Source organism: Glandiceps talaboti, chromosome 5 (assembly GCF_964340395.1).
Source record: "Glandiceps talaboti chromosome 5, keGlaTala1.1, whole genome shotgun sequence".
NCBI lineage: Eukaryota > Metazoa > Hemichordata > Enteropneusta > Spengelidae > Glandiceps > Glandiceps talaboti.
This window is the reverse complement of record NC_135553.1, coordinates 12,377,462-12,395,391: the sequence shown is the minus strand read 5'-3', so window position 1 is coordinate 12,395,391 and position 17,930 is coordinate 12,377,462. Positions and strand designations below refer to the sequence as shown.

Sequence of the window (17,930 nt, the reverse complement as noted above, 5' to 3'; positions counted from 1 at the left end):
AGCTCTAGATATTACCATATAGAACATGTATGCCATATCTAAATTCATTTGAATCAAACTTTGGAGATAATGCTGATATGCAAAAATATGCTGTAATGATTAGGCCAATTATGCAAATTAATGCAAATAATCAGCAAAACATTTCTCATACATTGAGTCACATGTATAGTGTAAATTTGCCAAGTATTAGCTCATACAGTCAAACTATTCTTGAAAAACGAAAACACACATAATATGCAAATTAGGGTTATTAGAATGCACGAATTTGCTCAAGAATTAATGAGTTCTTAGCTACACCACATAAAATGTGTATACCAAATTTCATTGCATTTGAACCGAAGGTTCGTGAAAATGATGACACAAACAGATGCATACACACTTATGTGCGCTCGCGGACAGTTAAACAAACAGACAGACAGACAGACAGACAGACAGACAAACAGACAGACAGACAGACAGCCAGACAGACAGACAGACAGACAGACAGACAGACAGACAGAATCCAAAATTAAGCATTCACTTGGAAACAAAGAATTAGGAAAGCCGAAAGTGAAACTGCTATTAAATCTATCCAGAAGAGAAAGGTATAATTCGGTGACATCGATCAATCTCCACCATGGATACAAGAAGATTATGTACAGTACTGTCATAACGCTTAATGCTATATAATTTGGTGTTTAAGTTTTCCCTCGACATAAATACATAGGGCAAACATAGAGGAAACTTTCAGAAGGCTGTGTATAATACATCAACTGCTGACCAAAAACCAGGGTAGTAATAATGGGAGTCTTCCTGGTTATTATAAACGAACCTTTCAACTTTATTCCAGCCATGCTGTATTCTGCAAAGTAGAAGTAAATAAAACCTCAAACATAGCATCTTCTCCATTGTCTATGCCTTAATTAGCCAAGTGATTGACAACCAGAAGACAAGGTCCGGTTGTTGTTGTTGTTGTTCTTGTTTGTTGTTATTACTGATGATGATGGTGGAGGTGGTGATGATGATGATGATGATGATGATGATGATGATGATGATGATGATGTCATCATCACAATGATGATGACAAACAACTGTGGCCGCGTAGCCTAATGGATAAGGCGTCTGACTTCGAATCAGAAGATTGTGGGTTCGAGTCCCATCGTGGTCGATCTTTTCCTGACGCAAATAATTTAGCAGACGCAAAGAGTTATAAATACGCCTGCTTCAAACATATCTGGTGAAAGCATTACGTGAATATAGTTGTCTATGTAACTAAGACACTCTTTCGAATCTCCGAGCTCGAGCTTCAATATATATGTTTGCGAAATTCATCATTTTAATATGCTGTCCATCAAAACAGTCCACGTGCACTTTCGGGGACAACCGTACAGTTATTTGAGAGTCGTTTAGAAAAATTGAGAGAAAAACAATCATTGGATTATTATTATTTAAAGGAAAAAAATATTGACATGTCACTTTATGGACACTGCAGTCAACAAGAATCTTAAAGTGGTAATGTGGATGAGGATTTGGTATTTTTTTTTTTATATAAAAAAATTATTATGTCTCCCTACTTGTAAAAATTAATGTGAAACAACATTGACGAAATGTGTGTTTGAAACTCAATCCATTGCACAAAGATACAAAATTTTAAAAAGATTTTAACACATTTATTAACATTTTGCATTTTATTGAGTTACAAACAAGGACTTGGTCTATGTTGTTTTACATTGATTTTTAAGTAGTAAGCCACGATAAAATGTTTTTATAAATTAAAAATCCAAAATAAATACCCAATCCTCATCCATATGGCTTGTGAAACACAGAACTAACAATAGAGGCCAATGATACTAAAGTCAGTATGAGATACGATGAATCTATCAATCTAATTAAATCATGCCACAAATAGACACTTTAGTTGGAATACCCGTTGTTAAAAACACTTTTAAATGGAGAGTGTAACGGACAATAGTTTTTAGAATGAGTCATATACCACAAGAGGGCAATGTGTCAATCCCGGGTCATGGCATTAGTGTTAATAGAGATTACATTGGATCGGAGTAAATCTCTGCCAAACGACACTTTTTCACACCTAGACTTTATCGTAATCTGAAGTGGGCCTTAATGACAAAAACAAACCAAAATATTGGTATCAAAACATGGTAATGGCCTTGGAATCGGAATTACGAGAATGGCATTGCTACAAATTAACAAAGGGTTCTTTTTCAAAATTGGTTCTTTTTCAACAAAGGATAACTAAAATACCGTGTGGCCGCGTAGCCTAATGGATAAGGCGTCTGACTTCGAATCAGAAGATTGTGGGTTCGAGTCCCATCGTGGTCGTTCTTTTCCTGCTGTTAGTTTCATGTCCGAACAACTTTAGAAGATGTGTATGCCGAAAGTATGCTTGGAATCGAATCTCAGAGTTCGAATTCAGCCATTAGTGTTGATATTGTCCTTCAAAACTTTGCACTCCCGTGACATGTTTATTTTTAAAACGAAGCGGATCTGAATTTTCATAAAACTTATGAACGATACAAATATTTTGTCATTGACTTTTTGAATATGTTTGTCAAATGTTATTTAACCGATAAACTCTAAGTCATCAAAGGACAATTTTATTTGGTCACTTAGTGATACAAGAGCGGTTGCAGGGAGTAAATATACTCACACCAAGGTAGTAGCACAACGTAAATCGTGGTGTAAGGCATACAGATCACAGCTATATCGTTTCACCTGTCCCAAGCGAGGGACGTGACGACAGCCCATTCTTGACGATGATGAAACTTCGTTGTTATATTTTCCTTTTTTACTCTTAGTGGAAATTATCATTTTTGACCAAAAACCCAGAGTAAAGGCACATTCACTCTCACAGAATAAATTTGTCATTGTACATTTACTCAAAACTCGATGCAGACAGATTGTTAGACCATGATACGGGTATCAGAAAAACAGAGGATTTTATATGGCCACAAGGTGCACTGTTCTGCAGCGGTAGTAGAACCGGAAGTGAGGGACATTGGACAGGATTGCTATAACATCCTTCAACAACTCACAGTATTCTACTAACTTGCATGTACTGCAATGTGATTTTAACCCCCATTTACCACGTTTATGCCACCCTTTTGTAACACTTTCGAAAATAACTGCAGTGTGTGATTGGAAATGACTTCATGTGTGCACAGAGAACCCAGGAACCTTGTTACATGCATACACACAAACAAACAAACAAACAAACAACTATACATGGGTAAAAATTGTGGATTGTCATTTTTAAACTCATGTATAACTATCAATATGTAAATACGGGCCTGCATACTATTGAAATAATATACTATGTTTCTATATACTCATCCGTGTTGTTTGTATGGATGAGTATAGAAAGTGTATATTATTTCAATCGTATACAGGCTCGTATACACATATATACATGTACATAGATAGTTTTCCATGAGTTTAAAATGATATTCTATTCTCACATACATAGTTGGTTGTTTGTTTGTTTGTTTGTAAGAAGATTCCTGGGCTCCCTGTCATGTGTGTGTGCATATTCAGCCTGTTTACTTCACAATCAATGATTTTGATTCGGTGTCTCACTAACCCCTTGTATTGCTTGCAACAACAAAGAATTAATGTTTTTGTTTTTTACATTATACGTTCAAACTGACTGGTTTTGAAAAAAAAATGTACTTGAACTGACTGGTCCCAATGGGGAGTGATAACGTACAGTAGTCAAACTGACTGGTCCCAATGGGGAGTGATAACGTACAGTAGTCAAACTGACAGGTCCAAATGGGGAGTGATAACGTACAGTAGTCAAACTGACTGGTCCCAATGGGGAGTGATAACGTACAGTAGTCAAACTGACTGGTCCCAATGGGGAGTGATAACGTACAGTAGTCAAACTGACAGGTCCCAATGGGGAGTGATAACGTACAGTAGTCAAACGAAGTCAACATGTAATTGTACACTGTACTCATTGAGATGAGCACAACGGCGACATAAATTGACAAATAGCGAATATTGTCTAAATATCCAGATGCAGGCATCTGATAACTACCATTACGTTACTAGCATTACAGCAGCTAGTGAAAGCGACAGTGAGGCAAAATGACGATCACGGTGGAAACACATGTTGAATTTGTGGATGTACAGAAATTGGACTACTAGTTATCAGTCATGTATGTTTTATTTGACAAACATATAGTAATCCACACATTACAATCACTTCCAAACTATTTCCTGCATACACTACTTGATCATTGAAATATTAAAACATCTATGCAAACATTTCTGAGCCCACAACTATGTTGGTCAATTTTAAAAATATTTGTATGCTACTAAATATTCGCATCCTGGGAGCTCGAAATATTGACTATGCTACAAAATTTGAATACTAGTTGACACAATCGTCTTCAATCTGCTTTAAAAACTTTCGATGCGATGCAATGAATGCAAAAACCTATGTGTATGACTCAAAAACACACTTTTGCATGTTGAATGTCAAAAATGAGAGAGAAAGTGACCAGAGTAAAACCTGCTGGTATGAAATGAAGTGATTCAACTTTGTGATATGTAAAGAAAAACTCTTACAGCTTCTAAATTCTGGTAAAAAAACTGAATATTATGGTACTCTTATGCCATGCAGTAAAGTTGGGAAAGTCTAATTTAAAATTAGTTTTATTATTTAACAATATAAAGTACAGCGCATTGCAGATTACTGTTCACTCTCTCTGTTTGATACAATCATGCAAACACCAAAGAGGAACTGCACATAGCATGATCACAATTCCTTGCTACATTTAGTCTGATTGAAATAACTATTTAAACTTACTGTGACTAGAAGCAGACATGTGGGCAGAAATGTTTTGAAGTTTGCATGGTGACACTTCAGTTCATGTAATTTAGACAAAATGTTGCAAAACTGTATTCATTCAATCTTGCTATCTTAAAGTGTAGCATGTACAGTTTCTTATTGGTTTCTGCATGGTTGTATCAAACAGAGTGGGTGAACAGTAACTTGCAATGCTCTGTAAATACAGCAGCTTTGTGATTTGCATGGCAGTCTTTTGTCAACGTTTCAGAGTCAAAAATCCTGAAAATTGTTGGTTTTTGTAGTCATAAAAGATGACATACACACACATATCTCCTAGTCAGGTACTATGATTTGAGAAAGTTGTCATGCAACAACTTTGGTAATATCTCACAGACTTTCTAAAACAGCTGGAACTTTTTGCCATCTTATAATAATTTTTGTTTGAACTGCAAAAGGACATCAAACGTTTGCTGGATGTGGTATCTCTTACACCGATCTCATTTTCTGTTTGTAGTCTATGATGCAATGCAACCATACATGCTTTAACAAACACAACAACATATCAATCTGCTGATGTGAACAAATCTTTTGAAAAGAACACTTTCGATTCCAATTACTTGGCCTTTAAAGTAAAGGGCAGTGGTGAAATAAAGACAATCACATATGATATGAGTCATACAGAGTGATTTCTAAATGTGTTACATTATTCATGATTACACAGAAGCGTAAAGCAGAAAATATCTCCTTTCTACTGACTTAAGTCTTCACCATACATTTTATCTGTTTTGTACGAGTCACCATTTAACCATTTACAATGTACAGTGTGCCCTCTAATAATACCCAAATTTTATTGTTTTGGGTCAGTATGACAAAAACTGGCATTTCTTGTGAGTCAAAACACAGTAAGAGACAGGAAAACACCAAATTTTGGTGCGTCACTAGAAATTGTGTGTGTCAGTGGCATGTCAAATTGGCTTAGAGGGCATACTGGTTACTGGGTGTCACTTGAATATTTGTTTGATAAGAAAATGCCTTTATGCCCCCCCCCCCCCCAAATGTATTGATGTTGGATACAGTAGTGATAAATCCAATATGGTCGATTTTGACAGCAGTGTTACTTGAAAAATTTACCTGGAAATGGAAGCTGATGAAGGGGGAGATAGTGTCTAGTAATTCTCCCCAAGAGCTTGCTATTACCGGTAACACTATGCTGAATCAATTAAATATTCATGTCACTGCCCCTTTAACTTATCTGCATCAATTTATCAAATTGGGTTTGTCTTTTCACAGCTTTGCTTATACTAGATTTAATATTTCCCAGTCCTGAGCTTTTAATAAAGGTGTACATGTATGTTGTTAATGAGAACAAACAATATCTGTACAGAGTTCAAAGGTCAAAGTTCAAAGCTCAGGCATTTATAGTGATGGTAGTTTCACCTTTGATATCTTTACTTTTATTTGCAGATCAAAGTGACAAATCAAACGAAATTCCCTTTTCAGGTCCAGACTAACACTAACTGCAAAACGTCAAATCTGATATCAGAATTTCAATGAGGTATTTGATCGGAAATTATGAATGTCAAGATTTCAGATGTTTGGCTATACTGTAGTCCGCAGCAGTTTTGTTTGTAATGACCCTTGTCGACCCATAGCATATAAGATCTGCTATACCATTAAGTCAAGTTCGGCGCACAATATGTGCTTTATAATTAAGTCACCTAGTACGAGTCAGCTATCTCTTTGGTGTATAAGATTTCTCACAGAAACTCTCTTTGCCCTTGTTGCACATTGCTGACTATTAGTATTAATAGCAGTTTGTTCCAGGATTGCAATCAACTGTGCGACTGAACAATGCAACTACCATTTAGAGTCCTGGCTAATACACACCAAACATGATCAGTTCATTAATTAACACAAATCTAAAGAAGGTGCTTTTAGCTTGTCAAAGGTCTTGACAATATCTTGCGAGAATCTAAATAAAAAGTTAAAACTAATATAGAATTCTGAAGGTTTACAACTGAAGGACAATAAAGCATGTAAGATAATCAGAAGTGTTCTAGTATTTGAAATTATGCATGACCAAAAAAGTCTATGTTATATTTTTGGCCTATTTTATAAATTATATCATACTTGCAAGTCATCATACTTCATTTTTGGGGATATAACCACAACATCAACTTGCACTGTCTGGTATTGATTGTGCAGCTTTGCTAGGGTTGTCTTGCTCAGTTTTCATTGGTATTGTTACAAGGTTGGGAGTCTGTCTAACTTCATTTGATGTTGACTCGGCAGTTTGATCAGATGCTGAAGTCTTCTCCTTCTCTTGTCCCGATGACGTCTCTGCCGATGACGTCTCTGCCGGTGCTGTTGAGGATCCTTCAGAATCTAAAGACTGTGACCCTAATGTTCCTGGTGTATAATTAGTTCTGTTTCGTCTCCCCCTGTTTTTACCACGACCATGACCTCTCCCTGTTGGTTTACCAGTTCCTGGTTTGCCATCTTGACTTCCTTCAGCCTGCGAGGCCCCTCCATGGTGTGGGTGTCTCGCTTTGTGGGACTTTTGTCGCAGTGTCTGAGCAGTTGCTACAACATGCGGAAAGATTTTATGGATGCTACCTACTGCCTTTGTTCGTCCCTCTCTGAAAAAAACAACCACCACAATTTGATATCTGATGTATATTATAATTGGAGTTAATAAGTTTTAGTTAAAGTACAATTTGCAAATAAGCATTGCTATTTTCTGTGAATCATCAATTTAGCTCTTTTAGGCGTAAATGTAAATTTTGTAAAACAATTAATAATTATGTAATTTGCAATTTCCATGTTATTTTCTTTGTAACCTGAACTACATAACAATTGACTGTCCACTCCTCCTGTCAACACCACCTTTGTATTTTTAGAGATAATTTCCTTCATGTACTACAATTTTGAAAAGTGCAAGAACAACGTCAAATTGATCACCACCAACCTGAAAACCATTCTTGTGTCTGGTTTGATGTATTCAGGATTCTTAATGAACCTAAAGTGAACTTGTGCCTTATCTCCAGTACGTAGATGATCTTTACTCATTGACGTGATGGTGGCTGTCTGTCTGATGCTACCACAATGTACTGTATAGAAAAAAATAATGCACGGTGAAATAATTGTATAAACTTGGTGTTTCAAAAATATACACATCAGTATACACATACATTGTATGGTTTAAAAACGGTTTCTTCATTGAAATCACAGCTTTAGACTGTTGCATCCACTGAAGGATTGGTCCAAAGAATAAAGCTAAATAATACGAAACATCAAAAGCAAACTGAAGCTGATATTATGATTGTAGGAACGATTTCACGGCAAAATTTTTATCTAAGATTAAACATAGCTGGAAGGTCCATTAAAAGAAAAATACTTGTAACTTCTCATTTGAGTTTTAAATTAAACTACAAGTTTAGTTTATTTATGACATCAGCTCACCCATTGCTTGATAACGTGGACTGATAGTGGTGGGATGGTGTAGTACAAGAATCTCCCCTTCAAATTCCCAGCATGCTTTAGGCTGTACAGCTGGAGACACCATAACCATGCCTTTCCTGATCTGAGATCTTTTGATCTGAAAATTGAGAAGAAAAGAATAACCGAGATTTACCATTTTAGATTCTCTCAAAACACATCTTTAAATAAATGCTTTGTAAATATGGTGGCAACAATGGGTATACATGTACATCTGAACTGTACTGCAAGATGACACAGAAATACATCCTAGAAACAAAACCATTATTTTCTACACAGGCAAAATGTTACCTTTTTTAATGAGAAAGATGCAGTTTGTCCTCCTTTCACCATCTTCACAGGTAACCTTTTCCGGTGAATACTTTTAACGGCTATTGCCATAAACTGTCCTAAGGCATCTGGACCTAGCAGAAGTGTATCATTTAATCTGATCACTCCTTTTAATGTTGTTCCACTAACTACTGTACCTACTCCCTGTAAACAAAACAAAACATAGTTGACTCTGTAACTACATTGTATGTACCGCTTTGTGATTACAATGTGGTAAAATTTTTCTTTCAAAAATGGCTGCAAAGCACTGAAATATGACATACATTTGTACTGCCTGTTCAACCCATTTCACACTGGAGATTGAAACAGAAAGTAAGTATAGTACAACATTTTAGTTTTTGGAGACGAATATTTTTACATTTTTACTTCCTTTGATGGCTGCTAACTTATTTAAAAATTAGGATTTATTCATTCCCTGATGACAAGCTCAAGATATGTTGTTCACTGAACCCAACTGTATTTGTCTTTTAGTCGTATTGTATGAGACTGTCATGGGCTTCCCTGCCCATGGCTGATACCAAAAATTCAAGCAGAAACATACAGGAACAAAAACTGTGACAGTACTTACAGGTACAGAGTAGGTGTCATCTATTTGAAACTCTGCTGGTTCATTCTCAGCACTTTTCATTCTTGTTGACAGTAGGTTTAAGAACATCTTTAAGAGGTCCATGTTTTCACCTGTTACATTGGATATTTGGAATATTGGACACACTCTGAAAGATAAAAAGATAAATAAATCTTCCACATTCGAAGAGAGAGTTCCCCCCCCCCCCACTACAAGTGGGTATGGTGCTATTAATTAATTCTGAAATATGGACCTACAATCTTCAAGTAATGTGCATATGCACTCTATAGTGTTAGACATTTGTGCCAAGTTTGGTTGACATTGAGTCATGGGTGTCAGAGATATGGCTGAACACAGACAGAGACAGACGGACATGTGTGCACAAACACACACACACACACATGCACAGACACACAGACACACATGTACAGATGGACATGAGTCATTCCAATAGCCCCCTCAAGGCTGTCCCCATTGAGGCTAATAAATGAACAGAACTAATCACTTGAACTGCTACATTTCGCAGTTATGCTGCAACATCTGTGAACAATTCCCTTTGGGAAACACCACATAAGCATGCTTTACAAATGTATGATGAAGTAGTCAGCATAGCAATGCTTGTACTCAATTGGACATCTATATATTTGGAAACACAACTCTTTTTTGGGATTTTGTAAATACCAAGTATTTACTGTAAAACAGCAACTCAAGAGGTCAGAGATCTATCATAACCATACACTACAAGTATATGTACTATTTCTACTAGAAAGGATTATTTATCAAGATCAAAATCTACAGAAAACATCTTCACCTTTCAGAGCTGAAGTTTGTTGCCGTGACAACAACATCATCTGTGTTATTGACTAAGACAGGAATCTTTCTGCAGCCAGGCGATTTAAGGATACGCTGGAGTAACTTGAGAGTTTCTTGTAAGACATTTGGTGGGCACATGTCAATCTTTGTTACCACAACAAAGACTGGTACACTAAGAGCCAGTGCTAAACCTAGATGTTCCTTGGTCATACCAACTATACCAGCATTACTACCAATCTGTAGGAAAGTATACATAAAGGGTGTTATCAATGGAATGAAAATGTCACTGATATTTCTGCAGCATGACCTCTAGTAAGCAGCCACAAACTACAATCGTTATCTTGATTCACCGTAAAGTATTCAGGGTTCACAAACTTAAAAGTCAAACAAAATTCCAGGACTTTCCAGGAGTTTTATCAGTTTTCCGGGAGTATTCAGATCAACGTTGGTCATTTTCCATGAATATTGATCAGCAAACCTAATTTTATTTGTCAAAATACCTGGTTTTTAATACATATATTGGTGTAGATTTTTATTAAAGAGGTGTTGATAACTTGTAATCTGTAACAAGTCGTATCTGATAGTCTAGAGGGTAACAGTTTTATAACTACAAGGTAGATTCATATCCATTGGATATCCTTTTGAGTAAATCTCCACATTGTATGTTCACACATTTACATGTACACATGGAAGTTCCCTACAGTAGTGGAAACTTTTTTCCCCAAACATATTATTTGATTTTACTGTATTTTACTGTATTTCTACCATTAAGTTTGTATCAATATTTAACCCTCTAAAGCCTGATACCCTATATTTAGTGTGTAATTACATGTACATAGAGTTACAGAAACCAAGTCACTAAAGGGTTAATATTTTGTGTCATGACACTAAGACTACCCATCCTAAGTGACAGTCACATGTTTAGTGATCATTCACATGCAAAGTTTGGATTAACATTCAAATTCAGTTGTGATAAACAGAGCTATAGTAAAAATTGGTCCAGAACAAATGAGTGAGCTCAATCTAATCTGATAGGCTCCCCTGATAACATAACACAAGTGTGAAAATCTAGGATTGAATCATAGGCCTTTAAAACTTTTAAAACTCACCATCAACATACTGAAGTCAGGTGCGTGTCCTGTCATTCCAAATACTGTGGTTTTCAGATATTTCTCATGACCAGCTAAATCAATGAAAGTTATGACTTTGGACGAAGCCTGGCAGATCTTAGTCCAGTCTATCCCACCTCCTGGTATAAAAAGAAACAAATAAAAAAACAGTGGATAAATAAGTTGAAGGAAGGGGTGTGATTACATATGTGCCAGAGACTACTTGTGCACACATCGGGTATTTGCACTGCAGTGCAATACCTGAAAACATAATTGCATACCTGAATGCAAATGGTACGCAAATGAGGATGCCTTCGTTCATTCTACACTAAAGTATGTGATTGCATTGTCTTACAAATTTGTTTTTTCGGATGAATATATGTAAAAATAGCAGAACCCCATGCTGCATGAGTGCCAGTGTGGGTACTCAGAGGTATTTGCACTTGTGCTTGCAGTGTTTTCTGCTGCACAAAGCACTGCAAGCACAAAGCACTGCAAGCACTCGTGCACATACCCCGAGTGTATCATGCTTGAACTCCTGCATCATGGGGTTATATGTATAGTGTGCATACATTACATACAACATTGGTGTGCAGTAATACTTCCAGAAAATAGGTACAACTTTAAAATCTTGTAAAGAAGTATCAATTTCTTTGTTGTAGATTAGAGTAGTTGTGATGTCATCTCAAGAGGTAGGCCCATAAACCTTTGCAGGAAATCATTTCCAGAGGTATGCCCATAAACCTTTGCGGGAAATCGTCTCAAGCGGTATTTCCATAAACCTTTGCAGGAAATCAGCTCAAGAGGTGTTCCAAGAAAGGTTTGCAGGAAATCATCCCCAACATGGCTTTCTTAACAAGATTTCAAAGTTGAAGAATAAAAATATGACAGTATTAATCAATACATTGGCAGAAATACACCTGGCTGGACATTTACTTGAAAGAACTCACCGTGGTAATCTGTTTTATTGACAACTTGTCCTGTACTATCAAAGCCAAGGATGTCGTTCCCAACACTGCTAGTTCTTCCAGATTCCATCTCATGTTTGTGACGGAATAACTTCTGCCTTGCAAAGCCACGTCCATTGTCAAGTTCACCATGAGTTAAAACACCTAGTAATGTACTCTTTCCAGCATCTACATTGCCAACAACAGCAACTCTGGAAAATCATCATGAAAATGGGGATAATCAATTTTTTTGTAGATATTTTTCAGTTGTTAGTACCACACTTTTTTTTCAGTGGTGGTTCTTCCATTTTCCTCACATTCCCATGTTCATTCTGTCATGATCATAAACAGCGCCATCTATCATGGAGTGAACAAGACTGCTGATTTACAATCACAAGCTCTCAGTTTATCAAAAAAAATATATTGTCAATGTGTGTATTGGTTAAAACTTTAGTACTTACGTTCATTGCATTGACATATATTTGGACATCTGTGTTAGCACATACAAGTTTAAGTTTTATCTCTACATGTAGTCTGAATGGACTAAAAAATGTACATTCATATTTCTTTTTGACTACTGAAAGAATGGACAGAATCGACGTGATAGAGTTCACTATTAAAGCTGTCACTATGATACATCTTTGAATCTCTCCTATCTTGTCCATAAGTGTTCTCGAAAAAAAAATTTCATAGCAAACTGGCTAATATGAAATTTATTTTCGTTATGTTGATTAATTTCTATTGTTTTAAGATATAGTTGATTTTCCAGTTCCAAGATCGATTGCATGATGTTACTTGTTACATTTAGTCTTGTCTTGATTTGTCTGTACCATATTTGAAATAATATTTTCATCATGATATGATGGAAAGACATGTTGATGTTGAACTCTTTCCAATGTGAGTGAAATTATAGAAGAAAGACTACATGTCATAAATGATGGAGAAGGCTGTTACCGGTAAACCAGGGGCACAGGCTGGTGACACATACCCCCTGAGTGGTGTGCAAGCCCCTCTGTGCATACAGAATACACAGTGTTCTATGGGGAGATGTGCAATACATCTTGGACCTGGCAATAGGTCTACGGCTACATGCTATAAACTCTCTGGGGACAACACTGGATATGCATTGACACACAACACAGACAGGAAAAGACACATGCTTTTCTTACCTGACTTCATAAAAATCTTGTTCATCTGCTTTTTTCCTAACCAGGTACTCTGCTACTATTCCCTCCTGAAGAGTACGTTCTCTAAGTAACACCATATCAGCATCTAACTGGGCAGCCATCATCTTTAGTGTTGCCACTGATGCTTCTATTTCTTCTTTGCTAAGACCACTCTTAGCCCCATCTATCAAATGCAAGAGAACTTGTGTTACGACAACAGGTCTGTGTTACGAAAACAGGCCTGTTTCATGATGGGGGGGGGGGGGGGGGGTGAATGAAATTTCAATTATAAGATAGATAATACTAATAACTATCAGGATTAAAATAGCATACATTGAATATATTTATTCTAACATGTAGAAAAATTGGCAGGATGGCAATCATGATGTCAGATACACTTTAACTTAAGTTGGCAGACAGAGCAAGGGGAAAGTAGACACTACTTGTAAATAACTTATCAGGTTGGCAGCCAAATTCAGTGCAACTGTTGTTGACATCTTTCACAACAGCTGAGTAAAGCAATAGGACTATATTTTGTAATTCAATTCTAAGTGACAGTGTGTCAACAGGAATTATTTCCACACAAAAAACTTGTGTGTGTATTCTGCTACACATAAAATAAATTCACTCTCGATGGAAACCTTTCACTCCTTCAATGATTACAGCTTTTGTATTTACTACCGAGATGTTGATAAGCTGATAAAAATATCTTCTAATGTGAGATATATGGTGCTGGGTTTCTGGTAGTATTTTAATGTACATTTGTATTTACAATCATGTTTTTACATTACATCGATTGTAGTGATGTGACCGCGAGAGTTTTCACCATAGTTTACATCACATATAAACATCTGATGTTGCACTTGTGAACGTTCATTTTGGGGAGAGGCTTTTGACCTACACGAAAAACGTTTGCTTGTTGAGCTTGTGCGATATTGTGCAATTGTCCGTTACATGTATATGGACCATAAAAATTCTATTTTTGTCATACACACCTTCACAAAATTTTGAGATTGGTTTGATAAAAATTACAAACATGATTTATAGCTGACACATACATTCCTTGCTACACATCATGATTATGCAATAACAATTTCATTTTCCTGTACACTCAAAATATGTTTGTGTTTACACACTCTATGAAGTATCTACAATGTTGGAAAAAAAATATTCAAGTAAAACCACTCACCTCCTTCTCCAACCACATAGATAGTTTCTCCTTGTCCATCTTCTAATCTTCGTTGTAGCTGTGATACCAAAAATTCATAGCTAGCTTCATCCGGATTTACCAATAAGCACTGTCCAATGAGAGGAGAGGGGTTATCTAAATATCTAAGTTACATATAAACTAAAAACAATAGAAAACTACAGGTGCAAACCACAGTTATGGTTGGCATTGCTGAGTGATTACATTAGAATACTATATTTCCATTTGGGATTTAATTCACAATATTTGATAGCATGTATTTTCATATTCATCATTTCATGACTATGTATCAGCAGGAAATAAGCACTAAGGAGTCATGAATATTCAGTGTTCATCTAAGTCAATACATGCATGGCTGTATTACGTATGTGTGTACTGGTGAGATCCATGCTACTGATAAGTGAAAGTGAGTGAAACCAACTCATTTCATCTTATTTTTTTTAACATTCTAGGTTTTCCAAAAAATGAGAATGCACAAGGTAGCCTTCCCAAAGGATCATGGGATTGTAGACATTGACAACTCTTCCAGTCTATAACTGCATACAGTGCTTTGCAGCTTACTGTTCACTGGCTGTTTGATGCAACCACACAGAAACCAATAAGAAACTGCACATGCTACACTTTAATTTAGCAAAGGTGGAATGAATACAGTTTCTTGCTACATGAAATAAACCCACATGCCACCGTGCAGACACCAAAAGCAATGATGCCCATTTGTCTGTGTCTCTACAGTTTGTAGCTGCAGTACATTTAAATTGTATACTTCTTTCAGACTAAATGCAGGAAGAAATTGCCATCTTGTTATCTTCAAGTGTACAATGTTTAGTTTCTTATTAGTTTCTGTATGATAGTATGAAACACAGCCAGTGAACGGTACCCTGCAATGTGCTGTAGATGTTGAATACAACTCAGCACAAGAAATTAGTTAACTCTTCATCATACATGTATTGTAGGGTGAGCATTATGTATTCATACTATTACAGTACTCTCTAAAACAAAATAAGTAAATTATATTAAAATGCAAATCATTGGAAATCTGTATGACAAAATATATTGTCATGTGGCTTTGTTTTAAAAAAAAACATAAGGAGAAACATCGACATTGTAAATAATTCATCATACATGTATCAATGGAGACTAAAATACAATTATTTGAAATTTGTATGATAAAAGAACATATTGATAATCTCGGTAACTATTCTTTTAAAGAAACCATAAAGAGGAACCAGATGTAATGATTCATACATGTATCATTGGAAATAAAGAAAAAAAATTATAACTGTAAATGTGCATAACAAAAGAAACCATTGATAAGCAATTTCAATCGTTTTCACGAAACCATAAGGTGGAAAACATCTATGGACACCAGATTGACATTGTGATTCATGAAGTCTGTTATAGAATCCATTATTACTGTATATACAATGTACATGTATGTAGTGTATGTACATGTAGCATCATTCTCGCAAACCAGAGCTATTATTTCTTTCGCTACACTTCGAAATAAAAGTAGGGACCGACTCGTTAAGAACGATACCGAAAAATGATTGTGGTTTGCGACGATGATGTAGCATATGACAGGAGAAGCTGGGTTATAACTTATTTGCACAAGTGCTTGCGATATTCAATATTCTCTGTGATCGTACTATCAGGGACAATCGCAAAACGTCACTTCATTCATGTAGTGGGGAGGGGTTCTGGCATCAATGCAATTGCTAAACTTCATTTTCGCACTTCTAATAGAACTTCTAACCACATTTCAATGGAAAATTTCCACTCCTTCAATGATATTCGCTTTTGTATTTAATACTGACATGTCGATAAAAACTGATAGCTGGAGATATGGTGCTGGTAGTATTTGTTTACAATCATGTTTTTACATTACATTGATCATAGTGGTGTGACCACTACAGTTTTCATCATAGTTTACATCATATAAAATGTGTGATGTCACACTTGTGGATGTTTGTTTTTTTAGGTGGAGGGGTTTTTTGACCTAAATGAACACTGTTCTTTTATTGAGCAGCTTGAGCGATTTGTCCCGTATGAGAATATACATAGGAAGTGAACATAAAATAGAAAAAACCACAAACCTAAGTATAAGTAAAGTTTCCACTCTGTTCGACTCATGTCAAACTTTATTTGTTCAGAAGTTTTTGTACAAATATGTATTGTTCACAATTATGGTCTTTGTACAGTAACAAAAGTTTAAACGATCTCAGAGTTGCTTATAACAATGCCTTTTGAATCATTATGGGCTATGCACGTGATTGCAGTGCAAGTGCTATGTTCGTGTCAAATACCGTTCCAACGTTTGAAGTTCTTAGAAGAAAATTACTCTTCAGATTTTTTGACAGGGTGAAGAGTAGCTCGAACTTATTAATTTCGGCGGTATTCTCCTCCGACTGTTTTTTACGCTCGAAGATAACTTCAAGATATATGAATTTAATGTATTTTTAAAATATCTTTTTCTGTCTGTCTATTTTTTAGAGTGCTCTTTTTAATGTTTGTCTTGTGTACTACAGTAAATGTTGTGTTTTTATAGTATATGGGAGTGTATCCTGCAATAAAGTTATAATAATAATAATAATAAATAAACATGATAACATATCCCAAAGTACCCACATATGCACTTGGCATTATAAACAGGGGCTGGGGATTTTCTCTCTCCAACAACGTCTATGGTTTCTCTAGCAAACATTTTACGTGGACACTGGAATTCTTCACATCACAGTTTTTTTTTGTTTTTTTTTTAAACTTACCTTGAGAGAAATACCATTTTCTAAACCTTCCAAGTCACCATTGCTCACATCACACAAATCATCAGGGGCAAACAAATTCTGCTCCAGTGTTGGCGACCTCAAGCTCTCTTGACTTGGAGAGTTTGGCAGAAAGTTGTTCACAATAGCTGCACACATTTTGTCTATGTTCCTTGCGACGAGGCAGCAAATTAATTCTACGCTGATCTCCTTTCCACCAGCTGGGAATGAGGGTCTCCTGACTCAAACAACTAAAATAAGTTATGCTGGTTTGATCAAAATTTAAAAAGAGGACCAGAATAAAATAATGCACGGATGTGTTTACGTTGTATGGGTGGATCGCGAGGGAGATTCACACCAAAAATATGTACGAAATATATTTAAAAGTTCAAACCTTGCTATATTTGAGGATTTTGTGGTGAAGGAGTTTTCGTTTACAGATTGTAGACTTATCGACTTTGCACCTACAACAGCATCGACATTGTTCGTTTTCGGTCCACGGTCGACGCCGACGAAAATGTACCTCTCGATAATCGCACTGGCATATCTGATCTTGCAAATACTTTTCCTTTAGCCTCCTTATACTTGAAGGAACTGATGCAATGCATTGAAATGGCGAAGTATCCAAAGAAAACACTGAATTTTGTGTGTATTTGTTGTGCAATATGGGTCACCTTTCCAAAACTCAAGACTGTTGCTCGATGTGTCATCATCACACCACGCATGCGTTGTCAGCAGTGC

The 17,930-nt window shown here is 36.1% G+C and overlaps 1 protein-coding gene and 2 non-coding genes across 3 annotated transcripts; 2 read left to right on the top strand and 1 right to left on the bottom strand.

Moving 5' to 3' along the window:
* The first annotated feature begins 1,074 nt into the window (after nucleotides 1-1,074).
* Trnar-ucg (transfer RNA arginine (anticodon UCG)) lies at nucleotides 1,075-1,147 on the top strand. The gene has a single exon. It is a non-coding gene; the product is annotated as a tRNA-Arg (tRNA).
* A 1,102-nt stretch (nucleotides 1,148-2,249) lies between these two features.
* Nucleotides 2,250-2,322, top strand: Trnar-ucg (transfer RNA arginine (anticodon UCG)). Its single transcript has one exon. It is a non-coding gene; the product is annotated as a tRNA-Arg (tRNA).
* Nucleotides 2,323-6,954: 4,632 nt separating this feature from the next.
* LOC144435184 (GTP-binding protein 1-like) lies at nucleotides 6,955-17,731 on the bottom strand. The gene is made up of 11 exons (XM_078123756.1): nucleotides 17,193-17,731; nucleotides 14,413-14,521; nucleotides 13,227-13,407; nucleotides 12,061-12,269; nucleotides 11,111-11,250; nucleotides 10,000-10,238; nucleotides 9,192-9,336; nucleotides 8,585-8,767; nucleotides 8,258-8,393; nucleotides 7,764-7,905; nucleotides 6,955-7,434 (listed from the first exon to the last, which is right to left on the bottom strand). The coding sequence occupies exons 1-11, from the start codon at nucleotides 17,346-17,348 to the stop codon at nucleotides 6,969-6,971; spliced, it is 2,106 nt and encodes a 701-aa protein (XP_077979882.1). The 5' UTR covers nucleotides 17,349-17,731; the 3' UTR covers nucleotides 6,955-6,968.
* Nucleotides 17,732-17,930: the final 199 nt, after the last annotated feature.